General features: G+C 45.3%; 1 protein-coding gene across 24 annotated transcripts in view; it reads right to left on the bottom strand.

Moving 5' to 3' along the window:
• Positions 1 to 13,135, bottom strand: part of NCAM1 (neural cell adhesion molecule 1) — a 346,316-nt gene extending 333,181 nt beyond the window's left edge. For 4 of the 24 annotated variants that reach the window (XM_043899361.1, XM_043899369.1, XM_043899504.1 and 1 more), the window contains exon 1: positions 12,736 to 13,051. In XM_043899361.1, coding sequence (XP_043755296.1) covers positions 12,736 to 12,787 — 52 coding nt within the window. In that variant the 5' untranslated portion in view covers positions 12,788 to 13,051. Of the gene's footprint in view, positions 1 to 12,735 lie in introns of all 24 variants that reach the window. The other 20 variants (XM_043899336.1, XM_043899345.1, XM_043899318.1 and 17 more) reach the window with 11 other exon arrangements.
• Positions 13,136 to 13,688: the final 553 nt, after the last annotated feature.

Here is a 13,688-nt window from a genome sequence, read left to right as displayed (position 1 = left end):
ATTAAATGCATACAATTCAATGCATGGGCTTGGGGGTTATCTATTTTGGCTATCCAGAGGATTCATTCTTTCACTTCTTCACTCTTTCCCTTAATTCTTCATGCTCCAAAAAATAAAAGGTTGCCAGACAAATGACTTCCGTATTAATGAAGTGCTACTAACAGGGTCTTTATCAGCAGCCATTACTTAAATATACCCTGATGCTGGGAAAGATTGAGGGCAGGAGGAGAAGGGGACGACAGAGGATGAGATGGTTGGATGGCATTACCAACTTGATGGACATGAGTTTGAGTAAACTCCGGGAGTTAGTGATGGACACTAACTGGTGTGCTGCAGTCCATGGGGTCACAAAGAGTTGGACACGACCGAACGACTGAACTGAACTGAAGCCTCCAGCATTGACAAGTTTAATATTAACTCTATGCAAATAGAAAGAAGAATCTATATGAACTCATTTGCTCTATAAACTACTTTTCTCAAAATCGAGACCACTTTGCTTTCACTAAAGATAAAACAGCTAAGCAATCAGCCAAGGCATTTCTAACTCAGTCGCAACTCAATGGTGAGTTCAACTCTGAACTCTCAGAGAATGAAAAATAAATGGAAGAAAATGTGACTCTAATTATAATCAATACTTAAATCCAACACTCATTGTGCACCCCTTCACTGTGAACTTTAGCAGAAAGAAAGGAAATGAGGAAAAATGGCTGAGTTTACTATGTGCCAGACAGTTGTATGAATTACCTCATTTTATCTTCACAATAACCCTTTTAGGTAGGTATTACTATCCCTGTCTCACAGATAAATAAACTGAGTTTTGGAGAGATTCAATTATTGGCTCAAGGTCATGGACAGCAGGAAAGGCACCTTTCAAAATCAAGTTTGATATAAAAGATCCATGAGGCGCCCCCTACAGTATGCATTGCCTATAGAACACCAAAAACAGACAGTAAATTAAGAAAGGAAGGTAATTTATAATATCAATTTAAATCAAAGTGTCTGCACTAAACTTAGATCTTCTCATGCATACAACAGCAGATCTTTAAGGTTCCCATTTGTGTCCTGAATAGAATTATCATATAGCAATCACAGCTTAACTGGTGATTGGCAGTATCTATTGTAGACAGAATAGACACTTGGGAGCTGAAATATAAACCAAAGAACATTGGAAAAGTGGTCAGTCTCAACCATTACCACCCAATCCTCTGCTGATCTGATAAAAGCAATGCATCTAAAATGTGACAGGAAGGACAGATTTTAGAAAATTTTCCATGAAAACTAATGACTAATGGGTATGGGATTTCTTTGGCTATAATAAAAATGTTTAGAAATTTGAAAAAAGATTATGTGCATGTTCCTACCAGTCTCTCTTGGCTCTTTCCCTTGGTGTTCAGGTACAGTGCCAGACAGCCCTGAGCTTGAAGCCTTCCCAACTACCTCTTCTCCCCTTGTTTTTGGCCAAGTGTCTTAAGATAGCAGCTCTTCCTCCACCTTTGACTCTAAGAACCTGAATTTCACTCTCCGACTGAAATTACTCTTAACGTTTCCATTCTCCTCCAAATCCAAAGATTCTCCTTGAGTCTCATCCTCCTTATTCTCTTAACCACGATAAGCACTGCGGTCCTCTTTTTCATTGCACTATTTGTTTTGCAATCGGAACATTAAGCTCATTAGAGAACGCTCAGATTGTATAAAAATAATCTTCTTCCAGTCTTAAAAAGTGAAAAAGATTTTTAAAACAAAACTGAGATGATGCTTATAAATTCCATTTGTTCTACAACTCTTCTACTTAACATTATTATCCTTCTCTAACCCAGGCATTCATACTGCGAGGCTCTGGTCCCCTTTATTTGCTCAATATCACTTCATAAATTATGGACAAGTACCATTATAGATGCTACATAAATACAACAACACAAATACTCCAGGTGTGATAAAGACTCCACAATGTACCAGTTGTAATTCATGGTGTTTTCTCTCCACTGAAAAAGGATAAAAATACAGACTACTACGACTCTGTCTTCTTGATCTCCTTAGCTGGGTTACCTCCAAGCTTCCACCCAAACATGCAACAAGTAACGTACCTCATCCACGCTAAATCCTTCCTTTAAATCTCTTTCAGCTCTCATTTACACTGTGAAGAGTTTTCCAATCTTCCCTGGGGCACAGGCAATCTTTATCCTGCCTCGACAATCTTAGCCACGTACTGGCTTTAAATGCTACCTGGTATTCCCAGCTGTCTTTTCATTCTCCACTAGACAGTAAGCTCTCTTACTATCAAGGAATTGTACTTGAGAGTTTTGGGGTTTTGTTTTACATCTGCAGCTAACAGGCTGCGGCAATGCTCGGTAAGTATTTTCACTGTCATTGCTCTCCCTCTCCCCCCAAACCCATTAAATCTCTTCCCTACCCCTTCTCCGCACTCCAGGCAGTTTTGCTTTCCCTCTAGTTCTATATTCCTCCATCTATGACATTAGCTTTCTAACTCTTCTGACCTGAGTCATAACACAATATATGTTTTCCATCACAGCCAGATCAACAAAAGTTTCACAAAACAATATCTACCCTTACTACATAAGATATACTCTCTTTCTATTTTATTCGATTTCTTCTTTCTCCCTTTTTTTCCCTTCCTTCCTTTCTTTAACGCTAGTAGAAGCCAACTGAATAGATTCCACCACCCATGGTTGAAAAATACTGACCTACAAGTTAAGACACAAGGATGCCCGAATTTTTTCTGAAACCTAATGTGCATAAAACTGAAGGCATCCATTCTTCATCCAAGGTGAGCCCTTCTTCCCAATTCCCTATCAGGCTGACAGCACCATGATTATTGCATTACTCTGATATATTGCAGTATGCATTATAGCATAAATGTTTTTCTCTCTCAGTCTGCTACCATTTTGGACCTATCATTTCCTCTTCTGGCTGATTTGTGATCACCAGGGTGTCAGCTGTGCATCCTTTTCATTCTTACCCAAAGTTACCACAAGTATATCTTTCCAAGATTACCTGCTTTATAAAATATTGCTATATCACAATTGTATTTCTTTAACAAGCAGCTCTGATACACAAAATTTGATTTTTGTAAGACCTTTCAGCTGTGTGTCTATTAATAAAAGGTATAGTTAAGTACTTTGGTCTGTTGTGAATTTCACATATATTATTTGATTTGATTTTTCTATTCAAATGAGGAAATTACAGTTCGAAGATATTAAGCAACTTTCACAGATAAACCAGGCTAGTTGGTAACAGAGCCAAATGTTGAACCCAAATCTTTAAAATCTAAACCCAACTGTTCCCTTTCTTCACATACACATTTTCCAACTCTTAAAACAAGACTTTCATTGCACTTCACAGGCCTTCAAAGCAGCTTCAACTGAATTTCCTATCTTCCAGCCTCTAAGTTCTTCATCATCTAGCTGATTTTTTATAATGCAGCACAAAAATCCTTTCACCAATTCACAGTTTTGTCCAGCTCCTATAGGGCTTGCCACATAAAACCAAAACTCCCTTTAAGGACTGCAATTATCTCATGACCGATTAGGCCCTACTTGCTTCTCTGCTAATTCACAGCTGCCATCAAACGCAGAGCCTAACACAGCAGGTATTTCATTGCTGTAGCTGACTATACCCTTAAATATTTTACAAAATGATTTTTCTTACATCCCCAGTAGCACCCCCTCCTTTGTTTAGCATTTAAGACTTTAATAAGACCTGTCCCAATATCCAGTCTGCTTTCATTGCTCCTCAATACTAAGGATCCTCCAGCTAGATGCATCTCCTCCTACAGAGGACTGGTCCTTCCTCTTTTTTATCCTTATGTTCCTGGAGCCTGAGATCAGTAGTTCTGCCACATCTTTTTCCAGACATGAAAACCAACTAAGATGATTTTTGGCTTTCTGAATAATTCTCACAATTATTGTCTGCCTCCTTCTCTCTAGGCACTTACTCACATAGTACCTTTCAGGATTTCCTGCCACCTGAACTAAGTGTTTTCTCCCCAGCCATCTGAAAGCCTCTGCAGGACCAGTATAATACACTTAAATGTATTTTGTTTTTCCCCTCGGCTTGCAGCACAAACTCTGCACGTCCCATTCACACCAGTTTAATAAGCATTTCAAACAGAACCTCCATGGAGGATGAACTTTAAAAACAAATATTGAGTTCCATTCAGTTCAGTTGCTCAGTCATGTCTGACTCTTTGCAACCCCATGAACTGCAGCACACCAGGCTTCCCTGTCTATCACCAACTCCCAGAGTCTACTCAAACTCATGTCCATCGAGTCAGTGATGCCATCCAACCATCTCATTCTCTGTTGTCCCCTTCTCCCACCTTCAATCTTTCCCAACATCAGGGTCTTTTCCAATGAGGTGGCCAAAGTACTGGAGCTTCAGCATCAGTCCTCCCAATGCATAATCAGGACTGATTTCCTTTACAATTTGGTTTGATCTCCTTGCAGTCCAAGGGACTCAAGAGTTTTCTCCAACACCACAATTCAAAAGCATCAATTCTTCAGCGCTCAACTTTGAGTGCCTACTGTATATGACCTATCTTACATACATGAATTATTAAAGCTCACCAAAACCCATAATGCAGGTGTCACTCTTCCCATTTTATGGGGAGGGGATGCAGCAACTTGTGGAATGTCAGTGACAGTGACTTTGACCTAGACCTGTCAGATTCCAAAGCTCTTAATACTGCCTACCACTCCCCCCTCATTTCCATCAGATCCAGAAGGCAAGCAAGTTCACCTTTGCTTGGCATATACTCTGATGGTGCGCTAAGTCACCTCAGTCGTGTTTGACTCTTTCGAGCCTGTGGAGTGTAGCCCGCCAGGCTCCTCTGTCCACAGGATTCTCCAGGCAAGAATACTGGAGTGGGTTGCCATTCCCCACCCAGGGGTCGAACCCGCGTCTTCAGTATCTCCTGCCCTATAGGCACATTCGTTACCACTAAGCCACCCGGGGAGGCCTGGCTGATCCTATATGTATTCAAATTATCCTAACCTTAGGAAAGGATGAAATGCAGTCAAAGAAAGGAAGTTACAGTCCGAGCTTCACCTGAGTAAATCACTTACTCTCCTAGCCTCAGTTTCTGTTTCAAGACCTAACACAATCCGGCCCGGAGAATTGTTTTTTCTCCTCATCTCTGGCCACTTCTCCCCAAGCACCCCCCACTGTTCCCCAGATATGACTGTATACATCCACGTCTCTATGTATTGGTTCTGCTGATTCAGCAGAACCTCTTCTTACTTCATCCCGTGAAGGCAAACTGAGGCTCCTTACCCACCTCAAGGGAGCCCCAAGCCGAATTAATTGCTTCCGTTCTTGTGTTCCAATGGTATTTAACTCATGTCTGTATTTATAAGTACAGATGCCTCCCCCACACTAGATGGTAAGCTCCAGACGCAGAGACACACCTTACTCGACTTCATAACTGAAACCCAGCACAATTCCTGAAACTATTTGACCATCACAAGGTTTCAGGAAAAGTTCGCCGAATTGAGAAAGTCAGGAATGTCAGCTGTGATTCAACCAAGATTTGTTAAGCAGTCAATCAACCATGCCTTCAACTAAGAGGAGCATCTGTCCTTCCTACTTCAGAGTTTTTTCAGTGTTATCTGTTTACCTCCCCAACTACCCAAAGATGGACTTCCCCCTGATAATCTCTCATAGCCCCCTGATCCTTTTCTTACTTTTTAATCAGAATACGTAACTATAAAGATGTGTGTGAATTACTTTGTTAATGTCTATATTCCTCCACACTCTTAGACTGGAAGCTCTATACAAGGATGATATACGTTTAGTTTACCACTGCATTCCCAGCACCCAGCACCCAGTACCTACTCGATTAATACTTACCAAATGAAAGATATGAAGATTAAAAGACATAATGATCAAAACCTCTGTGAATTGTATACAGATGACAAATAAGATACACTAGTTAGGATTACATATCCAGTTTATCCCCTTTGATGGCTAAAACAAAACCTTCCGTCTCTTCTCCAGTATCCTATGCCTTTAGTTGGCAAACCTCTTCCAGCCTCACCAATAGGGCACTTATGTTTGACTCATCTGAGTAATAAGCAATTATCTTATTTTTATTCCAGTTTGTAATTTATAAAAATATCGGCAGTGAGACACATTTAATCACCTCAGTTCTCACTAAAGACAGTCTATAAAATATAGGTCAAATAGCCTTTTCTTTTCAAAAATACCTTTGATTTTGATACATGGTTCTCATCTTCAAAGCACTATACAAACAACCTTTATGAGGTATTTATTTAACACACTGGAACAATTAGTTTGTATTCTCAGGCGAGTGGGCCCAAGCAGGCCAAAACAGTTGCCACGGCAAGTCAGATGTTTGCGTGGACTCCTTAGCTGCATGGGTCCCTTCCAAGGCTCGGGGGGCGATGCAGGTCTGGCGACCCGTGCTCACAGTCATAAGCAAGAGAGTTCTGAGTTGCCATCAAAATCACAGACCTTTCGGGCCCATGAAACCCAGATGAATCCTTTTGCTAACAACTTTCAACCTCCTAAGACCCTTTTCTCTCTGAAGTATTCATAACCAACAACATGGCAGGCATATTTAAAACAAGATTTTAAAAAATCTAGTTCTAATCATTGAAATACAGTACTTTAACATCCTTTTTTAAAGTCTATCTAAAAAGAGCATGATGTCTGAATAATTTTTTTTCCAGATCCATATACACCCCTCTTTCTCTTTAATAAGCACAGCTCATGTGCATTCTAAAATATTCACAAGGTTTCTAACAAGGAGGTATTGCTAATTTTCCTACCTCACAGAAAAGGAAATGAACTTAGAGAACTGAATTGACTCACCCGGGATCAGACAACTAATAAAGGATCCATGTGCTTGGGGTGTTACCCGAGGGCCACGGGCCACTCTCAATCTCTAGGCTTTCCTACTCACAGGGTTCCTTGACAGCAGAAATTAGGTCATCGCAGTGCTTTGTAATTCCCCACAGAGCTGATGATAAAAAGCTGGCACTCAATAAACATATTTGATGAACTATTTAAGAGAATACCTATTGTAACCCAATCCCTACTGGTGTGACACCACTATGAATAATCCTAAATGGTGAGGTAATCTGATCTCTCAGGAATGGTACAGAATGGAAAACAGGGCCAGATGTTGCCAGGGTTTGCAGCTACAAATCAAAACGTATTCAGTGAGCATATCCAGTGGAACACAGGTTAGACAAAAGCCTTTCAAGTCCCACCAGCGAGGCAATCTTGGAACTGAAGTCATATCTACAATCATATCTACATATATCTGGAGAAAAAAAATGCCTAACAGGTTTATTAAAACCTTTAAAAAACACACACACACAAATACACAAGATAGACCAAATGTTTTGTACTTTGAGCACAGTCCTCTTTGAGTGATTGCTTGAAAGGTAAATTAATTCTGCAGGAAGGAAAAAGTGTGGCTACCTAGCTGAAAACAGTGAACTCAGTGGCTGCATGTAGACACAGCCTAACAGCATTTCAAGTGTAATGTACTGAACGTGCCTGGAAGGCCACCATTGATTCCCACACCAACATCAAAAGGCAGCGCTCCTAATGAGGATCTTCAGCCAAGGCGTTTCAACACCGGGAAACAAAAAGGCATAATGGCGCCAAATAATTTACATCTCTGTATGCCAGCAAATGGTTTTAAATGTGGCACCACGATCCAATAACAAAAAGAGCTAGAGTTGACATGCCTCTGACCTTCAGATTGACTTCTGCGTTGTACCACTGTACAGTAGCTAAGTACACTTGCCTGTATCGTTGGTAGTAGGTTCACTACATGGCTTTCTCATATGAGAAACTCTGGATCTCATAGAGACCTATTCATCAAGACTCAGAGAGGTCCTTGGGTATTCACTCTTCCTAAGAGGCCAACTCTGACAATACTGCTCAAAGCCTCATTGAGTATTTTAAGAGACGGATAAAATCCTCCTCTGGAATCATATTATTTCTTCCTTTTTAACTAAAGGGATCTTAACCTTGCCTTCTTGATTCAAACCTCAAACAGCCGTTATCATTATATGGCCTGTTGAGTCATGTTTTCAATTTGGTTTAATTTGTAATTCATTTTTAAGACTGGAAAAAAAGTGCTATGTATAATTTCCTGCCCCTTCTTTTAACATTCCAGAAGTTTCCTAGCCTATATAGGGTTAGGGGAATTGAAGAATTATCTAATAATACCTAAACGGAAGAATTATCAGTTATGGAATTTACATTAAAACATTTATATTGGCAGCAGAAGACATGTGTGTGCTCAAAAGCTCAATACTTAAATAGCACAGGAGAGCCTTTTAAGATGCCTTTGTCTCCTGCCAGAGTGACTGTTCCCAGAAGACTGACGAGGGCAGCTGCCAGTCTCGTCTCTCCTCCTCCTGCTGACTGGTTCTGCTCTCCAGCACCGCAGAACCAAGATCAGCAGCGAAAGTTCAAAACGTTCATGAGCAACAGGTAGTCAATCACTTATTTTTCACCAAGACAGAAAGGACTGTCTGTAAAATATCTCTGGAGGTCTGCCATCAGCACTGAAGTCCCTTTGAGTCTGGGAAGCAGCGCCAGTTCTTTAACTGTGAAGACGTAAACGTGGGGAATTCAAATATTAAATAGAGGCTTTGTCACCTTAAAAGATTCACTGCTTGGATCAGAAATTCTGAAGTCCCTATTTCGAGCAGTGGGAAGTTTACAAGATACTGTCTGTAATTTACAAAACTGGGTTCTGCAGCAAACAAAAACATCTGTCATGTCAAAAGATTAGTATTTGAATGACAAAATGGTGCTATTTATTTTGAAAGGCAATTAGGATGTTCCCTGTGACAGGAAAAAAAAATACAGATATAGATCACTTACATTAAATGACATATTACCTATCTGAGGAAGCTAATTAATGATAAATGTATTCTAAAGAAAAGTGCTATGCAAAACTCTCAAAATTTGGGGGTTTTCCCTCTCTTATTGCTGCTTTGACTAAGCACCTACAGTCCTTGAAAACAGCACATCCACACCATGAATTTTTTTTGCAAACAATTACTACTTTAATTCTTGAACTATCAAACTCAAGAAACACCATTTAAATCAACAAACCCATAGCTTAATCAATTAGCATAGACACTTCAATGAACCACCTTATGGAAAAAGTATGTGTCCTGCTATTGTCTGCTATTTTAATATTATTTTCAAAGAAAAAAACAATTCTGGGTAAAGGTATCTGGAAAGAAGTCATCAAGTTTAATCTGTCAGGGAAAGAGAGGGGAAGCTTCTTGAAAAACTAACTCTAAAAAACAGTAAGTGTTAAGACTATGGGCTTCCCAGGTGGCTCAGGGGTGAAGAATCCGCCTGCCAATTCAGGACAAGAGGGTTCAATTCCTGGGTCTGGAAGATTCCCTGGAGAAAGAAATGGCAGCCCACTCCAGTGGGCTTGCGAAATGCCATGCTCTGTGAAATGCCATGGACAGAGGAGTCTGGCAAGCTACAGTCCTTCGGGTCACAAAGAGTGGGACACAGAACAGCTCTATTACATTCCATTAAACTTTGTTCAGAAACACACATTACTGATCGTAAAATGAAAACCGATAAAAAAAAAAAATACAGCTCACCATAACTGTATTGACAGCAAACTCTCCTGAAACATATCTTAATTCATTTAGAGAATGATATCAATATGTACTATATATATACATGCAAGCTAGCTTTTGGGTAGCAAAGGTGCTCTTTGTTCTTACTCTGGTGCAACTTGTTAGAAAACCAGTCCTGATTACTCCCTGACTCTTCCAAGTTGGCAGAGAATTGCAAAAATTATCAAATAAACGTATGACTTAATAGCCATTCCAGATCATTCAATCAATTTTTCCACAAAACATCTAAAACTGGCATCATGATAAACTCAAATTTGTAATTCCACAACCTTTTACTTTATTACTAAGGCGCAGAAGACACCAAAATGACAGAGGGGCAGCAGACCCGATTCCTTTGGTATATTAAGATGAACACACCTTACATTTAAATCTTCATGTGTTCCCAGTCGTGCACTGACTTAACCACCATCGTCCCTGGAGATGCTAGAATACTGGAGGCAAAAAAAAAACCAACAGCAAAACGTGTGTGTATGTGTGTGTGGGTGGGCGAGAGAGAATGAGAGGGAGGGAGAGAAAAGGCTGCTCTGTCATTTCTGTTTCCGTCCTGACCCTCTGACTTGAACTCTACATTTTTTTTTTTAATGGTGAAAACAATGCTTTAATGGAAAATTATTTCTCTTTGGAAAACCGCTCAACTTCTTTCTTTTGTTAAGCAACCTCGCATGTGTTTCTCGTTCTTTCTGCCTTCTCCCCGTCCTCACGTTACTAGGGCCCCGGAAAGAGGATGCTTTCCTTTCAAAGCACACTGGTCAGAAAGCCACCCGTGCCTTGGCAGCCAAGAACATCCAGTCTGGGATTCCCTGGGCGTGTACCTGCTGTAACTCCCTGGGGAATCCCAACACCAAGAGCTACACCCATCACGGGCTTGGAAAGGACAGCTGAGCGATCCCCCAGAGCCCCTCAAAGATCAGGTCTGTACGGTCATGCCCCCACCTAGGGGACAGAAGGCCCCAGAATCTCACACACACTCTCGCGCGGTGCAGGGAAATCAATCGCGCGCCGGAGACCTACCGACACGACGTGAGAAGGCCTGACAGGGCGCCCCTGGGCAGCGGGCAGTGGGCACAGAACCAGGGGTCAGCCGGGGTTGGACCCCGTCGGGAGGTTCACTCCCCTCATCCCCGGCCAAAGGCCCGCCCCTGGCGGCGCCCCGGGCCCGGGGCGCGCCGGTCAGCGCACGCGCGTCGGGGCGCCCAGCTTCTGCACCCTCCCGGACCACACGCTCCGGCCCAGACGGCTCGGCGTGCGCGCGCGAGCCCGTGTGTGTGTGTGTGTGTGTGTGTGCGCGCGCGCGCGCGCGCGTGTGTGTGCCGGAGGGGCGGGAGGGATGGTCCAGGCCAGCGTGCAGAGGCGCGAGTGGGCGAGCACGGGCGGGTCGGGCCGGGAGACCTCCCGGTGACCACCTCGACTCCACGTTATCTCCTCGGAAACTGCGGCCCGGGCGGGGGTCCGGCCCCAGGGCGGGGTTCCTCCCGGCCTGGGGTGGGGGCGGTGAGCGAGACCGTTAGGCTGGAGCACCCGGAGACGGTGCTGGCAGCCCCGGGCCGCCACCCGCGCCGAAATAAAAAGCCTCTCGCAGCTTCCCGCCCAGCCAGCCTCTCTCTGATTGGTCGCCGGAGAAGGGACCCGTGTTGGCTGGAGGCGGCGGCCGCGCGCGGCTCTCGTGCCGCCCGGGGAGGGGGCGCGTTGGGTGCTCCCAGGCACTCGGGCCCGGCGGTCTAGGGCCGCTCCAGCGGCGTCTGGCAGCGGCGGTCGCAACACACAGACCCCTTCGCCCGGCTCTCCTCGGGCGCTTCTCCCAGCACACGCCCCCCCCCCCCGCCCCCCAGCCCAGAATGTCCGCCCACCCCACCCAGCTCTCTGCAGCCCCGTCTCCTTTATTCCCGTCCGTCAGCTCCAAAACGCAAATCCTGGGGTGGGGTGGAGTGAGGAGGGGTGGGGTGGAGTGAGCAGCTGGAGGGGAGGGTGGGCACGCACAGAAGAATCTTCCAGGGAGGCTAGGGTGGAAATACCCGAAATGGGGAGAGAAAAAAAAATCACCTCCCTCCCGGCCGCCAAGGTGTTTTGGGCGGCGGCCCGGCCCCCGCCACCCGCGGGAGCATCACTACTGTCTTCCTCCCAGATCCCTATTGTTCGCACTTTGCCAGGATCGGGAACCTCGCCCAAAGAAAGGAGACTGGGGCGAGGTGTTTCGAGAGGCTACCTGCCATTCTTCTCTTGCACCGTGCAACACGGGGTTCGCGGTGCGTGTGAAGGCACACGCGCGCACACACGCGCGCACACACACACCAGGCAGCCCCGATCACGCCCTCCTCGCCCTCCGCCCCTCCGCACTTCCTCCTGTCAAAACGCAGCGCTCGACCCTCCCATCCCTCCTTGCTCCGGGCCGAGAGCAGGCTTTGCAACTAACCAGCAATTTGGCAAATGAAAAACTAACGTCATATCGACAGGGAGGTGCAATAACGGCCACAGAGCCCTGAGATTCTGCCCATTTCGCCCCATTTTTGCAAACCGTTATTTCTCCGGGGCGGGGAGGCAAGGGGGTAGGCGCAAAGGCGGCGAGTCCCACTTTATTAGACCCGGGGAAATAACGATCGCGGGCGGCTGCCCCGGCCTTATTGTTCACTGTTCGCGGAGCCCAGGCTGAAAACCCCTTCCCCACGGAAGACGAGCCTGTGCGGCTGCACCACCGAGCTACGGCATCCCCCGCCCCGCCGCCCGCTTTCGGGGATGGAGCGCTGCCCATCGCCGGCGCGGCCGCAGCGTCCCCGGGAGCGGACGGTTCGGCTCCCAGCGCCGCGGGCACACAAAGTGGGAAGGGTGGGCGCGCTGGAGGGGCGCCCGGCGCTCGCTGCGCGGGGAGTCTGTCCCGGTCCAGGCAGCCCGGGAGGGCGCGGGGTTCGGCTGGGCTGCAAGGACGACGCGCTCCTTCAGCTCAAGGAAAATGAACACCCTTAGCATTCCACGTAAAACCACCCCCAAATAACAGGGTTCCTCGGGGGACGAGGAGGGGGCAGGGGGCAATGAGCAAATCAAATTGAGAAAGATAATTTTGAAAATGTACCTGCAGTTCCCAGGAAAAACAAAGTCCAGATGAGATTCTTAGTTTGCAGCATTGTAATCTGCTGGCCGGGAGGGATGTTCTTGCCGCGGTAAATTCTCTGCCCCCCCTTGCAGCGAGTGTGGACGGCGGCAGAGCAACAGACCTAGGGGCAGACAATTGCCAGGCTGAGTACGATTATTTTTGCAGAATTGTTTCCTGCCAGCCGCTGCCGAGATGCGTTCACGCGCTGATCGGAGAATGAGTGACAGTCCCAGCCTCAGCACACTCGCAACTCGGAGATCCTTGCGCTGGCCCGGGTTCGCTTTGATGGAACTGGGGATGGGAGCTGGGGGCGGGGGGCGGGGGTGAGAACCTCACTGTGTCCTTCCACCACGCCGGCCACAAATAGTGCCTCACATCAAGGAGGTAAGAGAGACAGGGGAGGCAGATGCGGCCGCCTGCAAAACGTGGCCTGGAGCCGCCGGAGGAGTCGGGCTCTTTCACACGCAGTCTTCCAGGCAGAGCTGGGATTTCTGCTTTTCACAATTCTCCCAAGCCTCCGCGGTCCTTAATGCCGACCAGCCTTCCTTCATCAGGAAGCTTGGGTACTTTAATAAGTAGTAGATAATAAAAAGGAAATTTTAGGTGTGCGTAGGATTTCAAAGTTATCAAATCCTCCATTTAGATCTTAAGATCCTTGAATTATAAGAATAGCCTAGGACTTCATTTTTTTAAGTGCAGGAAATTAGAAATTTGGAGAGGGATGGGGATTGCTGTTGTGGGGTTTGGTTTGGGTTTTGTTTATTGGTTTGTTTGATACTGGCTGTGAAGTTTGCTCTCCCTCAGAGAGGCAACAAATCCCAAGGGGAGGAGATGGGAAGCAACTGAAGTTAGGAGAAAAACGCAGATGTTTAGAAGGGCTTTTCAGAAATAACTGAAGGAAAATGTTTTCTTGTTTACAAATGCTGAAATCT

Source organism: Cervus elaphus, chromosome 1 (assembly GCF_910594005.1).
Source record: "Cervus elaphus chromosome 1, mCerEla1.1, whole genome shotgun sequence".
NCBI lineage: Eukaryota > Metazoa > Chordata > Mammalia > Artiodactyla > Cervidae > Cervus > Cervus elaphus.
This window is presented reverse-complemented; position numbering and strand designations above follow the sequence as displayed.